The sequence below is a fragment of the Amblyomma maculatum genome, chromosome 10 (genome assembly GCF_055883805.1).
Source record: "Amblyomma maculatum isolate TAMU_Amacu chromosome 10, ASM5588380v1, whole genome shotgun sequence".
NCBI lineage: Eukaryota > Metazoa > Arthropoda > Arachnida > Ixodida > Ixodidae > Amblyomma > Amblyomma maculatum.
The window spans coordinates 14,106,786-14,132,533 of NC_139353.1; the positions used below are offsets into that span (position 1 = coordinate 14,106,786).

A 25,748-nucleotide genomic window follows, 5' to 3' on the forward strand; every position below is an offset into this window, starting at 1 on the left:
CTGATAGGGCGTGACTGGCAATAATGTAGCAGGCAAAAGAAGCTTCCGCGTCCATCCAGGTTTAACCAGAGGTAAACCAGAGCAAATTCTTTTACTCTGCGATGCAGTAGTGGAACTTAAGTCTACTCAGCTAGCGATCAATCTTTCTTAAGGCGGCGGACTTTTCAGACTGCAAGCCATCAGGAAGCGTATTCTAGCGAGTCAAAGAATATTTTCAAAAAGCTACACTGTCTCCCACGCGCTTGGTTACTTTAAGGACGAGAAACATCAGTTTTATAAGTTCCCAGCCAAAATGAGCCGTAGTACAGGAACACCCAAGTATCGGAGAACGGCATATGACACTCAATCTTCCAAGCGAAATTTGAGAACAGTTACCCGAACTCTGCGCCGTCTCTCTCGAAATTTCCAAAAGAGGCGAGGATGGAGAAGAATGAAAACAGAAACCTGAGAAAACGATGCGACATGGAACACAGGCCTCCCACGCATACTTAGACTCCAGCCCGCTCGTTTCGTCGCTTTCGGGGCCTTATCACCGTAGTATTCAATTTCGCGCTCCCTAAAAGGGAAACAAAGGAAAGGCTCAGCAGCTCAAGAGTCATCAATAAGCCTTCCCATTCGCGCACTTCCAACAGTGTGGAGTAGTATCCTTATTACACCCACGCAAATAAGACCTAAGAACGCTGGCGCACATCATATCCACGCCGTTAGCGACTACCCCGCCAAAACTTGGGGAAGAGCAAGGATAAAAAGGAAAGCACGCAATCAGACTAAGGCCATATCTCTCCTTCTCCGGTGTCGCTCTCGGTCGGCGTCATTTAGAACCTCCTTTTGGCTGAACGACGATGGGAGGAAGGGGAGCCCAAACTGCCTCGCCGCTGCTGTCCTCAATTTACACGGGCGCGCTCTGCGCCGGGGTGAAGTCAGGAGAGGGGAGGCAGCCAGACCAATTTTTCAAAACTTTCCCGCCTTACTTCAACATGTCCCGAGCGTCCTAGCCCTTCGTAAACTACCCAGCATCGTGCGCTCCACAAAGTTCCGCTTTCGGGGCTAACGCCGAGCTCCCTGACTCTAGCACATCGGAGCGAGGTTAGGAGCTGGGTGAGGGAACGCAGCTGGACGAGCGACGATTTAGGGTGAGAGCAAACAGCCTGAAATATACTTTCTCCTCTTCCACATAATCCTCCTGTTTAAAGAAAAAATTAGGGAGCAAACATCGCTTTGATATCAATTTCCTGTCAAAGATCCCCGTCCTCCCTCTCCGGCCTCTGTCCCCGTGTTGTCGTCTCGCTCCAGTCCTCCTAGGACCCCGTCGACGCCTCACTCTCAACTTCCACTAAGCCTCGCACTTGTACCTTCTCTCCTCTCCCAAATATCGCCTCCCTCCTCACCCTGATGTCGCGGCGCCCCGGGCGTTTCACCGACAACATATCGGAGACGCGCGCCGCTCAGCAACTAGACCTTGCACGTGGCACGAGCGAACATGGTTCTGCGCCTCCTCTCCTAATGGAGATGGCGTGTTCACTTTGGCTGCAAAAATAGCCTGCTTATGGCGCCCACGGTGGCACCCGATAGGAGAAGCGTGAGTCCGCCAAGCAGCGCGCCGCACACGCCGTTCAAGCTTGCTGCCGCTTCGAAGCCACTGCGTTCGCAGAAAAATTGGCAGATATGGAAAGCGAGCCGGGACCACATGGTCACATCTTGCTATACACCGAGTGACATGCCGCTACCTTAACCTTATACATGATACATGATACTAGGACTATAGATACCAAATTTTGTGGCTTTTTCTTCTTGTTAATGACGCGTAAGGAAATCCTGTGTACAGGTCACCTCTCGGTTTTTGCCTATGAGGCTATGACCGCAAATTATTCTTAACTGAATTTTCTTTTCTCGCAAGTTTCGGTTTCAGCAGCCAAGAGATCACTGTGACGGCACAATTAAATCTAGATCACGCGCGGCATGACAAAACAGTGATATGATCGCTGACTCTTCACTTTTTTGTAATTCATGTCCTCGAGGCAAGCAAACTTTAGTGTTCTGGTGAATTAAAACGACGCAGGAACGATTATATTTATGTTTTTTTATCCCTCACGTGACCTAGACTTGACATTGACGTCATAGGCATCGCTCGGCTATTGAAACCGAAACCGACAAGGAAATTTGATTATATATTATTCAGCAGCCGTAGGCGAATATCACAAGGTGATCAGTGTAATGTCTCACGCATCATTAGAGATGATAAAAGACTTACCCAAAAATGAAGTGTCTATATTCCTTTAAAGGTGTCTCTCCGTCATCTACGACTAACTGGTATCGCCCCGACTGTCTTAATTGTATGTTCTCAATGGCTGAAGGGAGCAGCCGTAGCGTAGGACGCGTCATCCGCCGGCACAAACCAAAATCGAGTGGCGCGCATTACATGCTTTCCATATATACACTTCCAAAATGGGCGGACACCCTCTGTCCACCGCCGACTTGTTTTTCTGAAAGCACCGATATGTTCCGAAGTTTTCTTGCATTAATGATTACTAGATATAATTAGCGCTCCTCCCTTGGAATTTAGACACCTTCTCTAATTGAGATTTCAAACACTATGCCTGCGAAAACCCCTTGCCTACACTTGATTCGCGCCTTATCGGTATGATACGGCATTCTGCAGATCGAGTTCAGCACCTGACGATGGAATTACTCTTTCAACAGGAACTGGCTACAGCTTACCTCCAATTATGATGGAAATTTTTGCTTTGCTTGCGCTAATTAGCTCTGGTTATTGGTGCAGCAGCTTCGGTGTTCTAATAACGGTGGCCACACAAAAACACGCTTTGGCGAAGGATAAAGCTCACCATGCTATTCTGCAACCTCTGTGAGGCGCTTTGTCAGGACAAGCCTATTGCACATCCAAGACAGACTGTACGCAGGACGAAAGCGCCGTATACGCGAATATTAAATGGTCTGAGAGGCGCCGAAAAAGAGAAGACCGACACAAGTTATCTCTCCTCCACGGCGCGAGGATCGAGCACTTGCCATCGCGCACCCGATCATACAAATGAGGCTATATGACCCGATCTATGCGGCCGTGCCGGCCCCTTTCACCACCACGCGGGCGCTACCGAGAGATGGCGCCACGATATGTCTACGCAGTCAATAAAGTTGCAGCACTAGAACTGCGATATAGGCGTCCGGACAAAGAGAACATTTTTTTTTTTTTTACCCAATGAAACAGCGCCGATAAATAAGGGAACTGGGACATAATTCACACTTGGAAAAAAAAAAGCAAACTGGTGATAACAGGGTGAACGCACTAGTACTGTCCGATTATCATGATCAAAAAGCGAGAAATGGCGGGACAAAGGAGAAGGGGGAGAAAGAGAGGAAAGACAAAAGGAAGACCGGCCCCTCACAAAATCGGCCTTCACCAGGCCAGCAAAGGGCGCGCCGCCGAAATCACGCTTCCCATCTAACATGCCATCAAAGCTCCCTAATTAGGGAGACAGAAAAGGGGAAAACGGGAGAGAGCGAAACGATCCCAAAATTATACCTCTTATCCCGTCGCTGCAGCCTGCTCCTAGAACCAACCTCCCACTTTTTCTGCGATTTTTTTTTTTCCTTCTTACGTTTCGTCTCACTGATTGCAATACCATTGCTCGGAATTCGTTCCAGCTCGAAGTTGGCGCCTCGCCTGTTTAGCTCCGTTTCAGCTCCAATGCTTTCCACCCTTCCTCGATTCCTTGAGTTTATTTGCTTTTATGTTTTTTCCACTTCCCACTCATCGCCGCAGCTGTAGCTTTTGTCGCGTTCTGCTACATGACGGCAGCGAGAGCGCAGTGCTCACCAAGAACAAAGGAGTCTGCGCACAGGGTCCTTTTGTTCCCAAGCGGGTTCTTGCGCGATTTCCGGACATGTCGGGAGCGCGGAACGAACATCGGGGAATCTCATGGCCGCTCAGCGCCAAGCTCCGCAGCTCGCGAAAAAAAAATAGAAAGGAAAGGAGAAAATGACGTCTAATTTAGACGATGTCGAAACAGTGCGACCGCAATAACCATCTTTTTCTCGCATCCTACCCCTGCAGTCAAATAACTAAGTAATAAAAGATTCTGGAGCAAAAATTAGCACGAATCTAATTTACTTCGGCCCATAAAAAGGGTATGTGTAGTCGCATTTCATTTTTGCATTGTCAGTGCTTGTAAATCTAATTATCAAGAAAGACGAATATTTTCTAGTTAGCAATATTATCTTCTGACTACGTGCTATCTACTGTCTTAGTGTTGTCAGGGCAAAACCATGCATTAAAAGGCTAGCTGGCCGAGGTCTCGCATAGCAGCACTCTGTCGTCTCTTAGGCGAGTTGTATTTTAAAGAGCAATTGCATCACTTTTCGAGAATTTCGCGATATTCAAGGATTCAAATCTACGTAGGCTGTAGGTAACGCACGCGAAGTGTTTTTGAGCTAGCGTTCAAACTGATGGCGTAATCGACGATTAAACCTCGAGCTTCTCCTCACAGCAGTGAAGTTCTGCGGAGACGCTCGGTGATGACGTCACGGACGGTAATATTTTTAATGTTCGTTGCCTTCACCCGCGTCCTGCTGCGCCTTTTCTGACGGTGCTAATCAAGATATCTAGGAATTTATTTTCGGTAGCCTTGTTTTTATTTCTTCAAAGCAAGTGTGTCTATGCAGGAAACCTACTGATAATACCGCCAACGACTTCATCATTCGTCCCCCACCCGCCGCTCTGCAGTGCGGTGAAACCTGATAGACGTCGCGGTTTTAATTGCTGATTGCGCCATTGTTCTAAATGCTAGCGTCAAGATGTTTCCCATGCTTTAAGCGCAAGCTATAATCATTCAACCGCTCGAAACTCATCGACATCTAAAACCGGTGCAGCTTCCCTATAAGGCTCATGAGCAACTATGGCAACCTACGCGTCAAAACGCAGGGGTGAGTTCAGCGCCACTTTGTATTTCACACCACTGCCATCGACAATGAAGCAATCAGCAAAGCTCCAAATGGAGGACGAATAAGCGTACCGAGGCCATGAGTATCGACCGCTGATAAAAATACTCGGCAGGGTGAAGCGTGAAGCAACTTTGACGTAACCAGATCGGAATGCATAATTAAACTTTCCTACAAAATCATCATTGCCCCTCTCAAATCCCTAATCCCCAAGGTCCTCAATCAAGTTTTTTTTTTTTATCTCCCTGTCTTGAAAGCAGCTATGCAGGGTTATTTCCGCGCGTCAGATTTTCGCAGATTCTCTATCGATTCACAATTCGCCACTGTTAACGTTCTTGCGTCCGCATAGGAACAGAAGAGCTGATTCTGATAACTGTTCAGCTTCGCACCCAATTAGCAACAGTACAAAGCACCCCAGTGCATTTGTAGACGCCCACTCTGCACGCACGCCCACGTGCCGGCAGGAATGTCTTCATGCAGCAGTTGAACCCAGCGTTGCACGCGTCTGCTTGCAAATCTCGAGCGCAAAGAAAAAAAGGTCACAAACTAAAGAAGGCGCCATCAATCCATCTCAGACAAAATCCCCAAAACACGTTAGTTAGCCTCGCTATCTCCTCTCACCCCTGCTGCGTCTCTTTCCCCATCGCGAGGCTTTCTTGCGAAAGCGCCTATGCAAAAGTAATGAAAGCCTCGGTAATAGCGGCCCCACATATTTATCGCCACCATCAATTCGTTTCGCGTACTTAAAGAAACAAAAACAAAGTTTCGTTTCATTCGCTCGAGTCGCTTGTCTTCTTTTTTTCCCTTTCTTTTCCCCCTTTCCAACCGAACCTGTTCTGAAGTTCGCACGTGCACCCTTACTGATGACACAGCTGCCGTCACAATTGCCTTAATCGAGCTCTCTACTCAAAAAAGGGAAGAAATCATGGCGTACCAAACTCACTCCCTCACTACAACCTCCCCCTCAAAACCGTCTCAAATCAACTCAATCTCTTTCATTCTTTGGCTTTATTTTCCCTTTTCAAGGCAATTTCTATCGCTACCTCAAATTCCTTCCACGAGCGAGCTCACTCTGAGGAGGAAAACAGGGGAGCCAAGAACAAACAAGGAATGCTTCTTGCGAGAGTTCCCTAATTACTCAAAAGCCGCCCCTATATTTCTTATCAGCATCGCGCACCGATGGCTTCTATGTTACGGAAAATGCACAAATACGCTCTCATCTTTCAAAGAAGGAATGCGGCATGCGGACGCACATTGCCGGGAAAACGGCATATTATGCAGGGACGAAAAAAAGGGAAACACGGGGAGCTAAAGGGAACGAAGACATTTTGGCGATCCCTGATTCGCTGGAATTACTTCGTTATCCTTCACGATTCCACCCGAAGAAGGTTCGCAAGTATTCAGATATGTGGCGCAACAAACACAAACACAAGAGAAGTGTTTGTTGCGCCACATATCTGAATACGATGCAGCACGAACTAGCCCCGCAAGCCGTTATTTTAAGGTTCGCAAGAGTCGCCATTCTCATCTTTCGCTCTGTGCGAGGTAACAGACTAAACTCGTGCAATCCGCCCACGAAAGTGACCTCGTTAAGCGCACGTATTCGAGAAGAGGGGAAAACAGGAAAAAGTATAAGGGGCTAATTTGGTATAACCAGAAAAAGAAAAGTAACACAGAAGGTTTGTCCTGCTACGTGCGCGTGAGCACACCGACTCTCGCTTTGCGTCGCGGCAATTCTAGACGACTGTCAGTGCATGGCACAACGTCTTGAGCTTACATAGCCTTCCCGTGACGGTGCCGCCCCTATGCTTCTTTCCATGTCTGAATCAACCAGCAAAGTGTAATTTACATGCTAAATTCGCTCTTCATTGACTATACGCAAAGCTCCATGATACTTTATTTCGAAACTTTTCCTATCGATCACTCAATGCATGGATTCGTCACCACCCCGACGTGCCTCGAAGCGGAAAGCCACGCAACGGTATATTAGTACTTAGAGACGATTTCTGCACACGAGGAACACTGAAATTCAGGAATCGTACTCTTAATTTAGTTCCACATACGTTCCGGTTATAGGTGGAACTTTTCTCGAAGTTCCACTTTTCCCCGAAGTTCCACGAAGTTCCAGCCGCGCGAGCACAGAAATTCACGAAGTCTGCAAAGCTGCGGTATGAGTCGGCTATTTTGAATGTGAAAAAGATGCACTTAAGCTAGCTAGATAGGGAGCTACTTTTGGAAAGTGGTCGATAAGTGCGCTTTTAAGTGCGGAGTAAGTGCAAGTGTTGTTCATGAAACGCGTTAAGTGCCGATGAGTCACTTAAGTTGTAAGTTTAGTTTAAGTTGCGTTCTTGAATACGGCGGTTACCGCCGTATTCAAGAACGGAACTTACACTACCACTTAAGGCTGCATTCTTAAGAACGCGGAAAGTATAAGTGTAACTTTTTTGTGACGAACGTTTCAAAAACAGCACTTATACTCAACTTATCCAAGTAGCCCTTTTAGAAATACGTAAGCGCCATGGGAGCGAGGGTAAGCAAATATTATTGCATACACAATAAGTTTTTAAATTAATAAGAAACGTACACGGTCGGACATTACCGAAAATAGGTAGCAAATGTCTTAACTTGCAATTTGACAATAAAAAAAAGAAGCTTATTGGGCTAGATTTACCGAATTACTGTTGCTTGTCTGGCCACAAATGGAGCCGTCACAATAGTAGCGCATCTACCAAAGCTCCCGTCGAAATTGCAACCATACTTTTTGTTCGCCCGCATTCATCGCTCGCAACGTTCTTCTTTCGTCTCGCTCCCCTGCCCTTTTATTGTAGCTGTTTCTGTTTTTATTGTATATATTTCGAGTTTTGTATTCATTGGTAGTGTATTGACGTTTGTAGTGTGTTTTATATTCTCTCATTAACGTAGTTTGCTTCGTTTTCTGTGCTGTGTCACGCGTGGTCGCGATGGAAAAGAGAAAAGCGAACTTTTCAGAAGAGGAGCGGTCCATCCTCCTGAGCATCATTGAAAAGCACCGGCCAGTGATAGAAAACAAGAAGACTGACGCAGTGAGCGTGGCGAGAAAGCGAAAAGAGTGGGAAATGATGGAACGAGAGTTCAACTCCCACCATAACGTGCGCCCGCGTACATGGCTCCAACTCAAAAAGTGTTGGGAGAACTTGAAAGAGAAGTGGCGGAAAGGAAAAGCGGACGATACAAGAGAAATTTTTCGTACTGGTAAGTCCTGTTTTCTTTTATCCTGCGCTTTTTCGTTTTCTTTTTTTGTCTTTGTTGCTGTACCACTGCTCCAATTGCTTGCTGCGTGTACGTCCCGCCTAGCATTCAGCGAAAAGCTGCCATGCAGTCTCCTGCTTCATCTCACAAGCTCGAAGCTAGAGTATTAAAGGCGTTGTGCAACAGCATGGAACCTCACAACCTACATGAGGAAGTATTTTGCTGCGATGTAATGCTTAAAGTGGTGAGCACAGTAACGTAGCACAGAGTTTGAAAACAGCTGTAATCTGGATTTTCCTAGCTTTTACTCAGCTGAATAGGGGTTGAAAATTTTGGCGCAGCTTGCAGCAAGCTTCCACACACCCGCTTTTGGAACGAGTGCTGTGTTTTACCCCACGAATTACTATGAAACGCACACAAGCATCGTGTGCCTGCTGTAGAGAAAGAATAGAAAGTGAATAGTAAACTTGCATGAGTAAACAATTTGCGATTTGATATGTTTTGAGCGTGCCCCAAAGTAACAGCCTCACAGTACAAGCGCTGTGAAAACCGCTTGATTTCTAAACCTTCTTATCGCTTAAGGATTTTCTGTGTAGAATTGCTCCAACTCTACTAACAGCGGTTTCTGCGATTTCCCAGGCGGTGGTTCAGCACCACCGAGCCAGCTGACAGACGAACTTCAGCGGGTCGGCGCTGTCGCCTCCCACATGGGAGTTAGATTGTCAAACCCATTTGACAGCGACCGGGAGCGCCACCAGCAGGCTACTGAATCTACAGCAGTAACACCGTCTGTGGCCGCCTTGCTGTCGCAGACACAAGAAACTCCACTAGCAGGACCTAGTGGTACGCCTTTTCATTTTTTTGTACTCGTACTGCAGGAACCGAAAATAAATGCGCCACTAAAATTCGAAATATATTTTTGCTGAGATAACGAAGCTGGTGGGCATGCACTGGTATGCATAACTTTTTCAACCATTTCCTTTATATAGTAAGAATAGGCTGTCCAGAAAAAAAAAACTGTAGCATATCCCTGCCTTTCGTGTCTCCCCAGATCTCCTCAGAGCTGGGGAACTGCTGCTGTAGCTTCACATTTTATTTTTTTCTTTGCATATAAACTTGTCTTATCAAAGTGTGTAAAGCTGCTCTAATTCACAGTGCACACCCATGAGCATTTTTACTGTGGCATCTGTGTGGTCTTATAGTATACCTGTGTGACCTTTATAACAAAAGATACATCTAAGTTTCAGATGCTTTACAATAATGGCCTGTGGTCCGAGCTGGTTCATGACTTGAAAATCATTACGGCGCAAAAAAAAACAACGCAAAACAGAGCATGTGATGTCCTTCTGCATATTGTGTTGTTTTCTTTGCACCGTAGTGGTTTTTGGAAAGTTGCAGATGCACTACATATTTGTATCTGCCAAGCCATTGTCGGTCATATATATATATGAGAACCATATTCTAGAATTGATTCCTTCCAAAGTAGAGACAATATGCCTGGTTTATTTCCATTGATATGTCGTATAAATTGGCTCTAACTGAAACATTGCTTGAGTTACTGCACAATGTAAATGATAAAATGTCTTCTGTAGAACACTGCATCATTGTAAACATGAAACACATCTCTCAGGCTGTCAATGCATTTCACATACTCATTTATTATGAACCATTGAAAGGTTTAGTGAACTGCTGTGAGAATTGAAGTGTTTCTTGATCCAAAGTATGCACCCTCACTGCGACATCTAATCCCAAGCACTTCTGCCTAAGATGATGCAGAGGACCCACACTGGTCCTGGCATTTCCATCAGGATGAGGTGCCAGAAATGGAGGAGGAGCTGGCCGATGCAGCTACGAGTACCTCTGCTGCTTCTGCCGAGCAACCGAGCCAAGCTGCATCAAGCATTCTCCCAGCCATCCCACCTACCCCAAGGGCCGTGCCAGCAACATCTGCTGCTCCGCTGGCTGCACCACCTGTGCCAGCATCAGCATCCGCTTCCTCAGAAGTGAGGGTAGGAGCTACCAGTCGCTCTGCCAATGCACAGAGACAAACACTGATTGAGCGAGAGCTAATGGCTCGCCTCGCAGCCATTGAAAGTGATAAAAAAGAAAAGACGCGAGAACACCGCTTGAGGGTTCGGCTTCTGAAAGCTGAGCACAAAGATCGGTTAGCGAAAAGAGCCCAAGCTCATGACATTGAAATGGAGAATTTAAACTTGGATAGGGAATTGAAAAGGAAAAAAAAACTCCTCCTTGACCTACAAATCAAAAAGCTTAATGGAAAGGAAAACTGAAAAGATCAGGTCAGAAATGGGGTAAGTATACAGAAAGTTTTCAATGAAAGCAGTCAACAGTCTGCGAGCCCAAGGTAAATGTAGGGGATACCTTTTTTATGCTTTTCTAGTTGATATTGAGAATATTGGTTGGTTGGTTTGTGGGGTTTAACGTCCCAAAGCGACTCAGGCTACGAGAGACGCCGTAGTGGAGGACTCCGAAAATTTTGACCACCTGGGCTTCTTTGGCGTGCACTGAAAGTATAAGGAAAAACAATGCGCAAATGGTGGGCTCATTTACAATCGACGCATTGTTTTTCTTTCCACTTTGCATTTAATAATCTTTCTCCCTAAAATCATCACATGACTAATTCAGGTAAACATTAACTACAAACATAAAAAAAAATATATCCCCTTGTTGACTTCGGACTTGCAGACTGTTGAATCTTTTAATTGTATCATAACGAGCCCCTTTTTTCCGCTAAAGAGTTTTTTAGTAAAAAGATATCACCGCAACAATGGAGACAAGAGAGAATATTGAACCCGCGCTGACTAGCAACTGAAGATTTTATTGGAAAGAGCACAAATTGCACTCCATCTACAACCAAGAACACGTATGAGCAGTACTAACATCACAGTACTAACATGAGCAGTACTAACACCACACTTGTGGCACAAGGGACAAACTTCATTATTGATTTATCTGGCATGCTTTTTTTGTTATTCCTCTTTTTCGTCTTTGTTCTTTTTCTGCCTTGGATATCCTATCAACCATGTTGTAAAGCTTGCCTAGCTTATTAGATGCAGAAAAAAAAAAAAAAAAAACATTACACCATATTTGCGGCCTGGTGCGGGTGCGATGTATAATTTTTCCTTCACGTGTGGAAAAAGATGTATAGGTCATACGGGAAGGTGCGTGAATACCCGCATATGTGAGTACAATACTTCTTTGGATGGGGCCCCTCCCTCGAACTTGGCCTTGCACTACTGGGAATGCCACCGTAAAACTCCTAATTCTAACAACAAACCATGCTGTGTGCTCTTTAAAGATAATATAATCTTCTACAAGCACCACAATGATTAACCAGAGAAACAGCGAAGCCCCCCCCCCCCCCCATTTTGCATTCATAAAAACCGCGACACATGCATTAAGCACCCCGTCTGTTTTCGTTCGTGACTGTGAACTGCGGTATCTTGATAGTTCAGATTCAAGTTTTTAGGTATCGGGGCTGTTAGTACTACTCATGCATGCTCTTAGTTGTAGATGGAGAGTATATTTGTGTTCTTTACAATAAAATCTTCAGTTGCTAATCAGCGCTGGTCAAGTTTTCTATCTTGTCTCCATTGTTGTGCTTTTCTTATGTCTAAATATGCACCAACTCGCTCAACTCGCCATTTTACTGGAGTTTTTTAGTGTTTTGTACAATGATTTTGTCAACTTAGTCTCATTTATAATGTTCATTTTTCCTCATCTTAATTTCTTGCCTATGGTTTGTTTGATATTTTGCATATTCAAGAGTTCAATGGATTTGGACCATGCATTGCAGTGACAAAATGCTGTTACAGATTCCTTTGTAGTTGTTTGGCTGACATGTATGCGAGTGTTTAGAAGTGATTTTGACCTTACCTGAGATGCACTCTACCAAAGGGTTCTCATCAAGTAAATTGGGTCAAATTACCACTTAATAAGCCACATTAAGAATGTGTATATACTTTTAATGTTCAGATAATGAGAGTGATGCGTAAAAATGTGTACATGCATAGTATACACATGAGGTGTGTCAAGTCTGTTAGAGGCCCTATCTATCAGTGGCAGTACGGGCAGCGGTGGGGCTACTACAGAGGCAGGATCAGGTAGAGTATAGTCATGAGTGGCATCATACTGAGCAGCAGGTGGGACAGGGTCCTTGAGAATGCGGCTGAGGTTGTGAAGTGCCGCACATGCCGTTATGACGATGGGCACTGTGGACGCTTTAATCTGAAGGGTCATGTCGAGGCACGGAAACCGTCGCTTCCACACCCCGAACGTTCTTTCAATGGTGCAGCGAGTCCTTGTCTGTGATTTATTGTATCTGCAGAAAATAAAGTTTTTTTTCTATGAGATCTGCATTTGTGAACACTGCAGCGTCTGCTTACTTGTTGTCGACGTCTAGTGTTTGCTTGTGAAACACTGGTGCCCTTGCTGTAGGCCCATTTCCAGTCTACTTTGAGGGCAAGCGACACACCTCGACACGGTTAATAGCAACAGGCCACTCTGAACACAAAAAATGTGTGACATCATCTTTATCAATTGCAATCATAATGCTACTGTGTCATGTGAACTCTTGTTTGCCACTTGGTTATCTCAAGTCGAGCTATAATTTCTAAAGTTACAGGTGTGTGAGGTGTCTGGTTAGCCGAAAACAAAGTGAAAATACTGTTGTCGACGTCTAGTGTTTGCTTGTGAAACACTGGTGCCCTTGCTGTAGGCCCATTTCCAGTCTACTTTGAGGGCAAGCGGCACACTTCGACACGGTTAATAGCAACAAGCCACTCTGAACACAGAAAATGTGTGACATCATCTTTATCAATTGCAATCATAATGCTACTGTGTCATGTGAACTCTTGTTTGCAACTTGGTTATCTCAAGTCGAGCTATAATTTCTAAAGTTACAGGTGTGTGAGGTGTCTGGTTAGCCGAAAACAAAGTGAAAATACTGTTGTCGACGTCTAGTGTTTGCTTGTGAAACACTGGTGCCCTTGCTGTAGGCCCATTTCCAGTCTACTTTGAGGGCAAGCGGCACACCTCGACACGGTTAATAGCAACAAGCCATTCTGAACACAGAAAATGTGTGACATCATCTTTATCAATTGCAATCATAATGCTACTGTGTCATGTGAACTCTTGTTTGCAACTTGGTTATCTCAAGTCGAGCTATAATTTCTAAAGTTACAGGTGTGTGAGGTGTCTGGTTAGCCGAAAACAAAGTGAAAATACTGTTGTCGACGTCTCGTGTTTGCTTGTGAAACACTGGTGCCCTTGCTGTAGGCCCATTTCCAGTCTACTTTGAGGGCAAGCGGCACACCTCGACACGGTTAATAGCAACAAGCCACTCTGAACACAGAAAATGTGTGACATCATCTTTATCAATTGCAATCATAATGCTACTGTGTCATGTGAACTCTTGTTTGCAACTTGGTTATCTCAAGTCGAGCTATAATTTCTAAAGTTACAGGTGTGTGAGGTGTCTGGTTAGCCGAAAACAAAGTGAAAATACTGTTGTCGACGTCTAGTGTTTGCTTGTGAAACACAGGTGCCCTTGCTGTAGGCCCATTTCCAGTCTACTTTGAGGGCAAGCGGCACACTTCGACACGGTTAATAGCAACAAGCCACTCTGAACACAGAAAATGTGTGACATCATCTTTATCAATTGCAATCATAATGCTACTGTGTCATGTGAACTCTTGTTTGCAACTTGGTTATCTCAAGTCGAGCTATAATTTCTAAAGTTACAGGTGTGTGAGGTGTCTGGTTAGCCGAAAACAAAGTGAAAATACTGTTGTCGACGTCTCGTGTTTGCTTGTGAAACACTGGTGCCCTTGCTGTAGGCCCATTTCCAGTCTACTTTGAGGGCAAGCGGCACACCTCGACACGGTTAATAGCAACAAGCAATTCTGAACACAGAAAATGTGTGACATCATCTTTATCAATTGCAATCATAATGCTACTGTGTCATGTGAACTCTTGTTTGCAACTTGGTTATCTCAAGTCGAGCTATAATTTCTAAAGTTACAGGTGTGTGAGGTGCCTGGTTAGCCGAAAACAAAGTGAAAATACTGTTGTCGACGTCTCGTGTTTGCTTGTGAAACACTGGTGCCCTTGCTGTAGGCCCATTTCCAGTCTACTTTGAGGGCAAGCGGCACACCTCGACACGGTTAATAGCAACAAGCCACTCTGAACACAGAAAATGTGTGACATCATCTTTATCAATTGCAATCATAATGCTACTGTGTCATGTGAACTCTTGTTTGCAACTTGGTTATCTCAAGTCGAGCTATAATTTCTAAAGTTACAGGTGTGTGAGGTGTCTGGTTAGCCAAAAACAAAGTGAAAATACTGTTGTCGACGTCTAGTGTTTGCTTGTGAAACACTGGTGCCCTTGCTGTAGGCCCATTTCCAGTCTACTTTGAGGGCAAGCGGCACACCTCGACACGGTTAATAGCAACAAGCCACTCTGAACACAGAAAATGTGTGACATCATCTTTATCAATTGCAATCATAATGCTACTGTGTCATGTGAACTCTTGCTTGGAACTTGGTTATCTCAAGTCGAGCTATAATTTCTAAAGTTACAGGTGTGTGAGGCGTCTGGTTAGCCAAAAACAAAGTGAAAATACTGTCGTCGATGTCCAGCGGTTGCAAGGAATTATACATTGTGACAAAGTCGCCAGAGGCAACAAAGACGATCTGGAACAGTGTGAAACCAGTCAAGCATGGCTACAATTGTTCACGATAAATTTGTGCACAAGACGCCATCAAAGCGAAATATATCTAGGAACAAGAAAGTTAGTTGCTTCACGGCCAATGAAGGCACAAATACAACAAGGAAGTATGATGCTTATGGTGTTTTATTCATGTTGGCATACTGTGCAATGTTAGAGAACCATAGGTGGTTTAAATTTCTGGATATCCAAGAAATAAAGAAAGGTAGAGCAGCGACTAACCAAAAGCTTGATGCAATTGACAAAAAGTTGGAAGGCTTCGGTATGCTTGAGAGACAAGTCGACGAGAGCAATGAAAAAATAGCTGCACTAGTTCTCGACATCTGTGTTCCTCAAAACCTGAGTTGCTTTAGGGCAATGCAAACCAAACCAAATGCATTAATAAATCCCCAGGTGGTCTAAATTCACCAGAAAACTTCTAACATTGCCATAAAAAAATTGAAATACCAAGCAAATTATAAAACTGAATAATATTCAAAGCAGGACATTGGAATATTGTAATGATGCTGGGGTACAGAGGTTATTATGCATTAGGAGAGCAAACGTATAAAATTTCTTCTTTACACATCCTGTCGCAAAACAGCTAATCAGTGTAAAGGAACTTCATGATTGGCAGAAAGAAAGCATAAATATGCGGTCATCACACATGCAAGGAACACAAAAGATTCAAGCAAGAGCTTCAGTTCAGTGATGAGATTGTGTTCCTTGCGTATATGACGGCTGTATGTTAGTGCGTTCTATCTGCAAATAAAGCAGCTGTGAGCTGCTCAGTCGTGTCTTCCTCCTGTCTGTGTTTCCCACCTTTAATCAAAGATAAAGAATATGGGTCTAGCATATTGATTCCGCTCAGTGAAAATACTGCGCAATGATCCTTTCTCTGGTTCTGAAACCACTTGTTGTGTGCACCAGTGGCACCAAGGGGGATGGCTGAGCTCCTCCAGAGTTAGGAATAGGCGGAGTATTGTCACGAGTGGCATCATACTGCGCTGCTGGGGGGTTGGGGTCTCTGAGCAGCCTGCCCAGGTTGTGCAGTGCTGCACATGCTGTGATCACTACAGGCACTGTAGCTGTTTTAATCTGCAGCGTCATATCGAGGCATGGAAACCTTCTCTTCCATACCCCGAAGGTTCTCTCAATGGTGCAGCGTGTCCGTGTTTGTGACTTGTTGTACCTGCAGAAAAATAAAAGTTTTTCTTTATTGAGCCACTGCACTTGCCTTTGTTAAAGCTACAGCTTCAACTTACTTGTGCTGTGGACTCCCTTGTTGCACGTCATCTCTCAAAGGTGTCATCAGGTAGTGCCTGCACGCATAGCCCATATCACCAAGGAGGACACCAGGAATATTGCCCTGCTCGTACAGGACCATGGCTCGACTGTTATCGAAAATACGGCTGTCATGAGCCGAACCAGGCCAGCTGGCTACCAGGTCCAAAAATTGGAGGTTGGGCCCTGTTATTGCCTGCAAGAAGAAGTAAACTGGCTCTTGCAACATGTACTCCACTCGCATTGCTGCCAGTAATTATGGCCTATATACGAGAACAGTAGTGGTCAGATGAATAAAAATTAAGGCTACTTGCGTAGTGCAAACGTTTGCACACTAGCCCAAGTACTGCCTGTTTTAAGAGATTTATATACATTTTAGGTCACTGCACAAAAATGTGGCAACGACACGGGAAATTCGTATAGTACTGTTTTGTTATATCGATGTCTACTGACACGAACTGTGAACAGCCTGTTGTATTGCTGAAAGCATGCACAACATATGGAAACCAAGAAAATACGGCAATAAGTTACATTTTCTATCTGAAACAGTGAAAATTAATGATTACTTTATTTATTGCCAGGCAGTTATGGTGAAACCATTTAGCTATGCTTAAAATCATGAATTATGATTGCATACTATAGTTCACAGCTATCACCCCTATTTTTCTGCAATTACTGTAAAATTCGTTGCTTTTGGCACAGTCAACAAAACGAAAAGCTGGCTTCTCCTACCCGCTCGCAAGCCTCTATAAAGGTGGTTTATAGCTACCATGAACGTATCGAAAAACAACGGTACATTTCGCACTCTTTTCATATCTTGGTAATGAATGAAGCATGAAGTTCCTTCAGAGCTATCAAAAAATATTGCGTTCTTTTTTTTTTTTTCCTCGATTCGCTGAATATTTTCGCTGCAGACATACCTGAACATTGATGGAAAAGTAGCCTTTCCTGTTCCGAAACACTTCCGCATCTTCTCCTCCCGGGCTTTTTATCGGGATGTGGGTGCAGTCAATGCACCCGGTGACACCGGGAAAGTTTGCCACTGCATAAAACTGCTGCATTACCGCCGGGGCTTCGGTGGCGCTTGGCAGCTTGACGAGCGTCGGGAACAAAGTGCAGGCGATCATAGACGAAATCCGTGCTATTATGCGGGACACTGTTGGTTGCGACACATTCACAAGGTCACCGGTGACAACCTGGAAGGTTCCAGCTCCGTAGAACCGCAGGGCCACAAGTAATTGCAGGAGCGGCGGCACGGGGAGACCGCGTTCGTCGCTGTTGGCGCGAAGGGGAAGCCTTCCGAGCAGCTCCAGTACCGCTTCCTTGGAAAAGCGGTACCTGCTAAGGAATTCGGCGTCGTTGTATAACTCCATTGGGTTCTGCCGATCCCTGAGCACTGGCCGCGGTGCGCGTGCGTACCTGTACGCTCTGTCTTCGGCGATTTCAGTTGCGCGAGCGCAGTAGTCGACGAAATCGGAAAAGCAGCGGTAGGAGTCGGCCATTTTGAATGCGACAAAGCTGCACTTAAGCTAGGTAGGGAGCTACTTTTGGTTTGGGGCCGATAAGTGCGGTTTTAAGTGTGGCTTAAGTGCAAGTGTTGTTCATGAAACGCGTTAAGTGCCGATGAGTCACTTAACTTGTAAGTTAAGTTTAAGTTTAATTCTTGAATACGGCGGTTAGACTGTTTAGACACTGTTCTGGACACCTCTGTACGGTTCAGCGTATCAATTGATCTTCCGGAAGAGGATGACGTGAGGAGGCTGCAAAACGTTGAATACGCCTTTTTTGATGGGCATGGAAGATTGTAGCACGCGCGAAAAAAAAAAAAAAAAAAAAAAAGGGCCACCGGCAGCGTACATATTTTGCGCGTTTTCGTATAATAAAGTATTGTCGAAAGAGTAGCGCCGTTCTGTGCGTCTCCCCTCTCTGTGTCGTCCGTTAGCGCCACAATTATCCTGTTAAACTATATGAACCAACAAGCTCAGCTTAAGGTTTTTCAGGATGACGCTACGTGGTTTTTGAACTGGTGTAAAAGCGAAATAGTTTATTCTCTCTGTTTTGATGCCAATGTGCTGTGTATTCACTTGAACACAATTGACTTTGCTCGTAATTTCTTACACAAGTCGTGTCGTGTTTTCAGGCAGCACACGAGGCTCGTATTTGGCGGCTAATTTTGAGCTCGCCATAGCTTCGCTGAATAACCGGTTTGCGTATTTTTGTGCGCATTTGGTTTACATTTTCACGGGCCGCAGCTGCATTTAAGAGGTGGACACATGGACAGTGAGTATATAACGCAGTTGATGTATTGGCAGCGTGAAATTGCGGACTAAAATAAACTTATTTGGCTTTTTGCGATCCCGAAAAAAATAATAATAAAATACAAAAATATGATTACCTAATGAAATAAAACAGCGCAACGAACGGGACGAAACACGAAGAAAGGGAGACAAAGACACAGGCGCTGGCTAACAACTGAAATTTTATTCCGAAGCAGGACACATATATAAGGTACAAAGAGAGGGGTGTGGCCAGATGCGATCCTGCACAATCACCGAAACAGTGTAGTCATGTCCAAAAGTAAAATACGATAAAAAGGTGAAAAGCCGAAAAGACTAAAAGCGATAAAAACCACGGTGTAGGAGGCCGGGACGGAAAGTAAAACCGGTAAAACAGATATATACATAGCCAAAAAGGCAAGTAAAAGCATTAAAATATGACGATAAAAAAAAAAAAGCGCCTGTGTCTTTGTCTCCCTTTCTTCGTGTTTCGTCCCGTTCGTTGCGCTGTTTTATTTCATTATGCAGTACCAACTAGCCCGGCATCTTGCACTTATGATTACCTAATGGAAGCGTCAAGCATAAAATAAATCCACGTAGCAACTTTTATGGCATTGATGGTAATAATAAGAAAAAAAAAAGCTTTTAAAAAGTCACTTATTTTCACCACTGCGCACATATGTTGTTTGCTACCATTGCTTGAAACTAGTTGCATGCTGAGCATGGTAATATGGAGAGTGACAGCGGCAGATCATATGGAAGAAGGACAAGTATGCGTTGTAAACTCGTTACACGTGGCGGACAGGGGAATGAAGTTCTTTGCCTCTATAGATACGAGCTTTGTTTGGTTTTGACAAAAAAAAGGGGGGGGGGGGGCGCGGGGGGGGGGGGGAGCATGCCCGATCACAAAGAGGTTTTGAAAGTTGTGCAGAAACACGTAGTCTGAACTGTGTGCCGGCTGCGCGTATCCACGAGGCGCAAACTTTCTTTCGCGACGCATAATTTTGTTTACTCGCGTCCGTCATGCACCATATAACCACTTGAGCGGTTATAGTGCTTTAACTTTAGCGCGGCAAGCGCCTTTAGAAAACTTTCCTAACCTAAACGGCCCTTGCCGCTCGTTTTCGTGGGGCCTGAATTCGACGGCTTCTCTAACGACGAATTCGGCGCTTTTGCAAAGGCGCCATAAGCGCGCGGTTTTCTACGACGCTTGGGAATGACACTTATCGTTTGTACTTTGCGCCGGTTTTTATCATCGCTTCTTTTTTTATTTTTTATTTTTTTGCAATCTTCGCGAGAATTAAATCTTTTCCGGAAGAGCTTCAGAGACGTTAAATCGTCTGCAGAGAGAGATGTTTGAAGTGACCATCACTATATTTCGGTGGCGCCTACTGGAGTTTTGTCTACTCGCATATGACTATAGGAAAATTTTAAGCAGCGCTGAAATATGAAAACCTACTTGTCAGAATGAACCAACTCGGCCGAAAAGAAGTGTTAATGAATTACTCGCATATGTTTAGCAGATTTCCTTTCGCTGGCGTGCTTCTTTGCGCAGAAAACTCTTTCCTCGTCGGGATCGCTTACAAAGGGGCGGTTCTGTATTGTCATTTTCATTTTCTTGACCTGGTTTCTCGCTGGTCGCATTGTGCGTCCCATTTCCATTAAGATTCTTCGTTTCAGTGTGGCGAAGGGCAATTTTCGAATGTCCTTTCTCCTAACGCGGGCGATGCGGTTCCCGTCTGTCGCTTGAGATCCTCGCCTGCGCTAAGGTAATGCTTGAGTGCGTTGCCCCATATCTGGGTTTAATTGAAGCCACACTCGCTCGATACACGTCTATGTTCTGCCAAATCGAAGTAAAATTCCGAGGGATTCCGTTCCCAGTCTCAGGGATTCCCCACAGATCCTGCAGAACTCGCGTATGTATAATGACGGGGGTGCTTTTAAGAAGCCACTTAAACTCACCGCTTTTTTCTTTGGGCTCTAAGTCTTTTTAGATGTCATCTTTGATCTTGTTTCAACTATACGCGCCGCTGCCGGATGTGTTGATTCGGGCGGAGGTTAAGGCAGGAACGGCAGGCTTTGTAGGGTTCGCCTTTGGAATTCGACTTGGAATTCTAATCGGCTGCAGACATTTCAATTTTCTTTCTTTCTTTTTTTTTGCCTTAACTTTCTGTTATGCTATAAACAGTTGTGTGCAGTGCAAAATTGTGACAGTTGTATCTTCGGCACCTAGCAGTGTTTTCTTTTTCTATGATTGCTGCTTGATCTAAGTTTCCTATTTCGAGCGGACTTTTTTTGTTTTTCCTCTGCCTCTTTTGAGAATGCCGCTTTAGCTTAGTCGTTGCTTCATGGGAAGTTCCGCTCCCTATAGTATACTGAGTTGTCGCCATGCGTTGTTGGAGCGCTGTCTAGCGGTGTGGCCTGTTTCTTCTATTCAGGTGAAAGCTCATTAGTGGCGTGGGCTAGGAGAGTCTAAAGCGAGCGGCACAAAAATTCCGTCGTGCACGCCTCGCTGGTTGCCATAGCAACTGTGGCGCCGGCCGTTGTTGAGCCACCGAAGTGGCGAATGGGACGACGGCGTGCACGTGACTTGGTCGTTGTCAGAGGAGGAGGTGTGGAAAGGCAGCGACAGAGATGCGGGAAGAGTACAGATCGGGCTACCGTCACGAGGTGTCGCGGCAACAGATAGCGGAACATGAGCGACTGAGCTTTCGTCTTCATACACGGAGGCGGTCAATTTTAAGTCCATTCGCTATCTCATCGTAATGTGGGAAGGGATGGGAGACAGTGTTCTGTGGGTGTACAGATGACCAGCTCCAAAGTCGATGTTCCCCTTTAGGATAGCAACTGCCAATATAGCTACTCTGACAACAGTGTTGGGTATGTAAGAGTGCTTGCCGACAAATGAAGAAACAGTGACGGTCCAATCGGGTAATTTTTCACTTTTCAGGGAATTCGAAGAGTACAATTAGACAAAAATGAAACACTTACAGAGCTTCTGGGTATTCAAAAACTATGACGTCTATTTTTACGAACTTCTGGAGTTTTCAAGCTGCTATGGGATAAAAAACAAAAACAAAAGAGGTTTAAATCGCAGTTTTGAGGTCTAGTTGAGATAATATACGGTTACGATATTGAACCTCATCATGAAGAAAACAGAAAGCAAACTGCGATGTTGTTCGAGTGAAGCGCTTCGGGCTACCCTGCAAAATATCTCTAGCAAAAGCTGTCGTTAGGGCTAATCAGCGGGCACTTTTGGAGTCACCGAACAACAATGCGAATGTCAACAATGATATCGGCACCTCGGTACTAAGGTACAAACAACGAAACCACCTCTGGAGTAAACTCTGGAGGCAAGCATCCAGTTTTTTCCATTTTTTTCTATTCTTTTATTCAGCATCACGCATGAAATCCTCAACTCATTTTATCTAAGCAGTACCACTCATCACTGCTAAAGCTGGGAGATTTTTTCCGTAAATGCTTGCCCCCACCTCCTCTCGTCTTCTCACCTGAAACTGCAAATGCACTCATGGGTTGATACTTTCATAAAATCCTCTTTCGGGAAAAATGCGGACCACGTAATGATAACTACGTAACGTGCGGAACCAATAACCACTGAAAAGGATTCATCTATCAACAACGGCCCCGAGGCAGCGGCAGCAACCAGAGCACTGCACAAAATCCCGCTGTCACCACACGCAAACGGCCCATCGCGACAGCGGGCGCGGCTGGGGATTATAAGATTGAGCTACGATGACTGGAGCAACGCATTACGCAATAAACCAGATCGACTCCCTGGCCGTGACGCACTGCCCTTCGTCCATTTAGTCGGCCCCGGCTTCTATAACCGATTGGTTAAGCTTTCCCTCTGGACGGCCTCCCGCGAAGAGTTCATCCTGGAGCTTAGTGCGGGCGGCATGCGGATGGAATGACCGCAGGCTAAAACTACAAGTTTCGAACGAAAAAAGAAAGAGAGAGATTTGAGATTTCGTCACGCTGAAAGCGCCTATATGGGGATGGCGTGAAAACGCACAGCTGCGCAAAAGGCGGCCCTGACAGATGACTGCGTTGCAAAGCCGCTTCTAAGATTCTTTCCCAAATCGCGGTCACGGCTATCAGTTTTGAGCAAGGCAAGAAAAAAATGGGAAACGGGAAGAGAGGACCCAAGCATGCAGAGATCACTTCCCCGTACATCTGATAATACGCTGCCTTTGATTGTACATTATGTAACAGTGATTGTGCTGCGGAATGCACCGATGCGGGCGTATACACAACGTTTAATTATACATCACCATAGCAGCTGGAATGTAAATTCGTGGGGAAAACTGGCGTCAACACCCGCGTGGCACATACCATCGTCTCATCACCATCGTCATCATCAGCCGGATTATACCCTCTGCAGGGTGAAGGTCTCTCTCCTTCACCTAGCCCGGTTCTGTGCTAGCTGCATCCACTTGATCCCTGCGAACTTCTTAACGTCGTATGCACCCACCTAACTTTCTGCCGCCTCCTGCTACGCTTTCCATCCCTTGGAATCAAATTCGTTACCCTAAGCGACCATTGGTTGTCCTCTCTTCGCACCACAACTTCGTCTACCAGGCTTCAAACAGTCATTTAAATCCATCCACATGAGGGAATACGAAACACGACCGCAAGTTATGTCTGCAAAAGACGGCCCCTGTCAGAGATAAAGCCCACAACCCGTTAATCCTGTTTCCATTTTCGATTTACGAGCATTAACACTGTCGCACAAGTTCGCCTTAATTTGTCACAACTTACTAATTCTCTTCGACCCTGCCCGTGCTCAGGCAGTGACAGGCGGGAAAAAGGGAGGTGGAGGGGGGGGGGGGTATAATCAACAGTCCAATGTCACTGCCCGTTCACAATCTGCAGTCCTACTAAAGTGCACTACTTCCACTTCATCAAGCACTCGCAATCCCACCACATTTTCGCAAAACTCATGTCTGCTAAAACACCCGACTCCCCTTTATCCCCAGACCAACAGGCGCCTCCCAAAAACGCTGCAACTTGCGACACGCTGTCATCAGCAGGAAAGCTCCTTCCGTCCAACAGAAGGCCACGTTCCCGACTTTCCGTGTGCGGCACAAGTACTGCAAATGTCCGGGCGCTAATTGGATCGCCCAATCGCGCGCTAACGCTGTCTTCCCTCCCACAGCACACTCGCCGGTCCCCCATCGTTTCCCGATTTCCCCGAGGATGCGCAGCCATCCATTCCCCGCTCTGTACACCCCTCAAACCGCACTGTCACGCCTTCTCGCTCCTCGTCGACACCACATACTATCACCACGAAAAGCCATTGCCAGCAACTCACAACCACAGGACATAAGACCTCGTCGATACACTTTCCTCCCTTTCTAGCGACCCCCCCCCCCCCCCTGCCAAGCGCTTTCCCGATTCCTAGTCATTCCCGAAAGGCTATCTAGGTACTTCTCTTCTCCTCCCCAGTCCAGACAGATGACCACACAACAGAAGGCTCGTCTGGCACGGAGAAAGCGGGCACATGCGATACAGCCCAAGGCAAGGTCGGTCGATACTTTCATCGCTTACGCAACAACACAACCGCTAACAACGCCCGGTTCAAAACTTCCCCACGGCCAAAGTTCCATCCCGAACATCCTCATTCTCTTCGCGATACGAAGCCAGGCGAACAGCAGCGAAGACTGCCCGCAAAGCATCGCGAGCCAGCGCCTAATTCAGTGAAAGCCCAACCCACAATCCCTTCTCCTCCCGCTTTTTCCCTTCCGAGCCTCATGCCACCAACATCAAACCCTGCGCGCCTCCAAGCGGCCAGCATCCCACTTCCCTCGCTTACCAAGAAAACTTTTCCTCCGGCTCTCGTATTCCTCTAACCCCGGCGAACTTTCCCGCGGTTACTCCCACTCCGCAGCCTCTCCCGTCGAAGTACCTTCATCAGCCAACCAGCCTCTGACCGCCTACACGCATTTTGTCTTCGCGATTGCATCCTAAACCGCCGCCCGGGGAACAAAGGGGGAGCGCCGAAGATTCATCGACTCGAGACGAGACGCTGGCGCGGCCTATACTACACAACACAACTCGGCTGCGGCTGATGACGAACGAGGCGTGATTAATTACATGTTATCCCTCGGACTACGCATCCTGCAGTGGGGAAAGAAAGAAAGAAAATAAAATCAGGAAAGTGTATACGTACGCGAGAAGAGATAAAGCGATTGCCTACGCCTGCGTGGTGTGTCCGCGTCCACTGTCAAGAGGAAACATGGGTGCGTACAATGTACATGATGATAAAGGAGCAGCATAGCAGCGGAAAAGAAAGAAAGGGTCAGCGCAAAAAAAAAAAAAAAAAAGAGCAGATAAGACTAACGCTTTTTTAACCCGCATTAAGACGGTCCGGCGACTCACAAGGTAACGGAGGTTGTTAGAGCAAGAGAGGAAATATTGGTCAAGACCTCCAAGATAACACGTAACCGATTACTCAGAGAAAGGACGATTCTTTCCGAAGGTGAGGTAACCACTGGTAGCGGCGGTTGCTGGTGTGGTAAATGGTTAGCCCACTGCAACGATCATCTTTAACGGCGTGAAAGCAACTATATTGGCAGCTCTAAGAAGGCGTATAAAGAAAGACAACTTTGCGAACGCATCATACCCTGCCCACATTATCGCGTAAGCTACGCTTCAAGAGTAGACGCGACCACACCTTTAACACCGTCTTTGCGTAACGTGTTTAAATTGACTTCACACTATTGGTACTAACGACCCCGCGTGGCCTATGCCGGGCAGAATCCGAAAGTTACGTGTCCAACAGATAATTGATGTTTTGAAACCTCAGTCATGTGTACTTGAGTTTATCAGTGTGTTGAAGAAAATTACCAGTCTGGACCTTTCATAATTAAGCTGTGTTGCCTGAAAAGTGGCTCACTTTTGATGATTCGGCCAGTCTTCTTTGATTTGCGAAATAATGACAAGAAGTACAAAACCAAACTCCGGGGCCTATGCGATGCATGCCTACCTGTCACGCAGAGGCCCTGGGTTCGAGCCCCTATATCGACAAGTTTATTTCATTGAACTGCGTACATATATATTTTTTTTTCAACATGTTTCTCGGTTACGGTTCTCAACTCTCCGGACAGTGACGGCTTTTCGGCTGAACGAGTGGCATAACTGACCCGTTACATGACTAAAAAGCAAACCCTGTAGACCGTCTACTTTCGGCGAATACGGTGCATACGCATAAAAAAGAGAGGCAGGCTCACAGTCCATGCACTGCGGAACAAAGAGT

The 25,748-nt window shown here is 45.7% G+C and overlaps 3 protein-coding genes across 5 annotated transcripts in view; 2 read left to right on the plus strand and 1 right to left on the minus strand.

The window, feature by feature from the left end:
- The window catches only part of LOC146175642 (ninein-like protein), a 547,135-nt gene that overhangs the window by 378,702 nt on the left and 142,685 nt on the right, over positions 1-25,748 (minus strand). The window lies entirely within an intron of this gene.
- The window catches only part of LOC146175644 (XK-related protein 6-like), a 60,768-nt gene that overhangs the window by 17,731 nt on the left and 17,289 nt on the right, over positions 1-25,748 (plus strand). The gene's annotated exons all lie outside the window — the stretch shown is intronic.
- On the plus strand, positions 7,694-12,943 carry LOC146175645 (uncharacterized). Its single transcript, XM_084582039.1, has 3 exons — positions 7,694-8,184; positions 8,821-9,024; positions 9,949-12,943. Exons 1-3 carry the CDS (start codon positions 7,914-7,916, stop codon positions 10,470-10,472), a joined length of 999 nt encoding a protein of 332 aa, XP_084438165.1. The 5' UTR covers positions 7,694-7,913; the 3' UTR covers positions 10,473-12,943.

Bases quoted from the DNA above. Each gene is read 5' to 3' on its own strand.
- LOC146175645 (XM_084582039.1), top strand. From the start codon at position 7,914: ATGGAAAAGAGAAAAGCGAACTTTTCAGAAGAGGAGCGGTCCATCCTC. The intron at 8,185-8,820 runs GTAAGTCCTGTT...GCGATTTCCCAG, and splicing joins AAGAGAAATTTTTCGTACTG to GCGGTGGTTCAGCACCACCG. The intron at 9,025-9,948 runs GTACGCCTTTTC...CTTCTGCCTAAG, and splicing joins TCCACTAGCAGGACCTAGTG to ATGATGCAGAGGACCCACAC.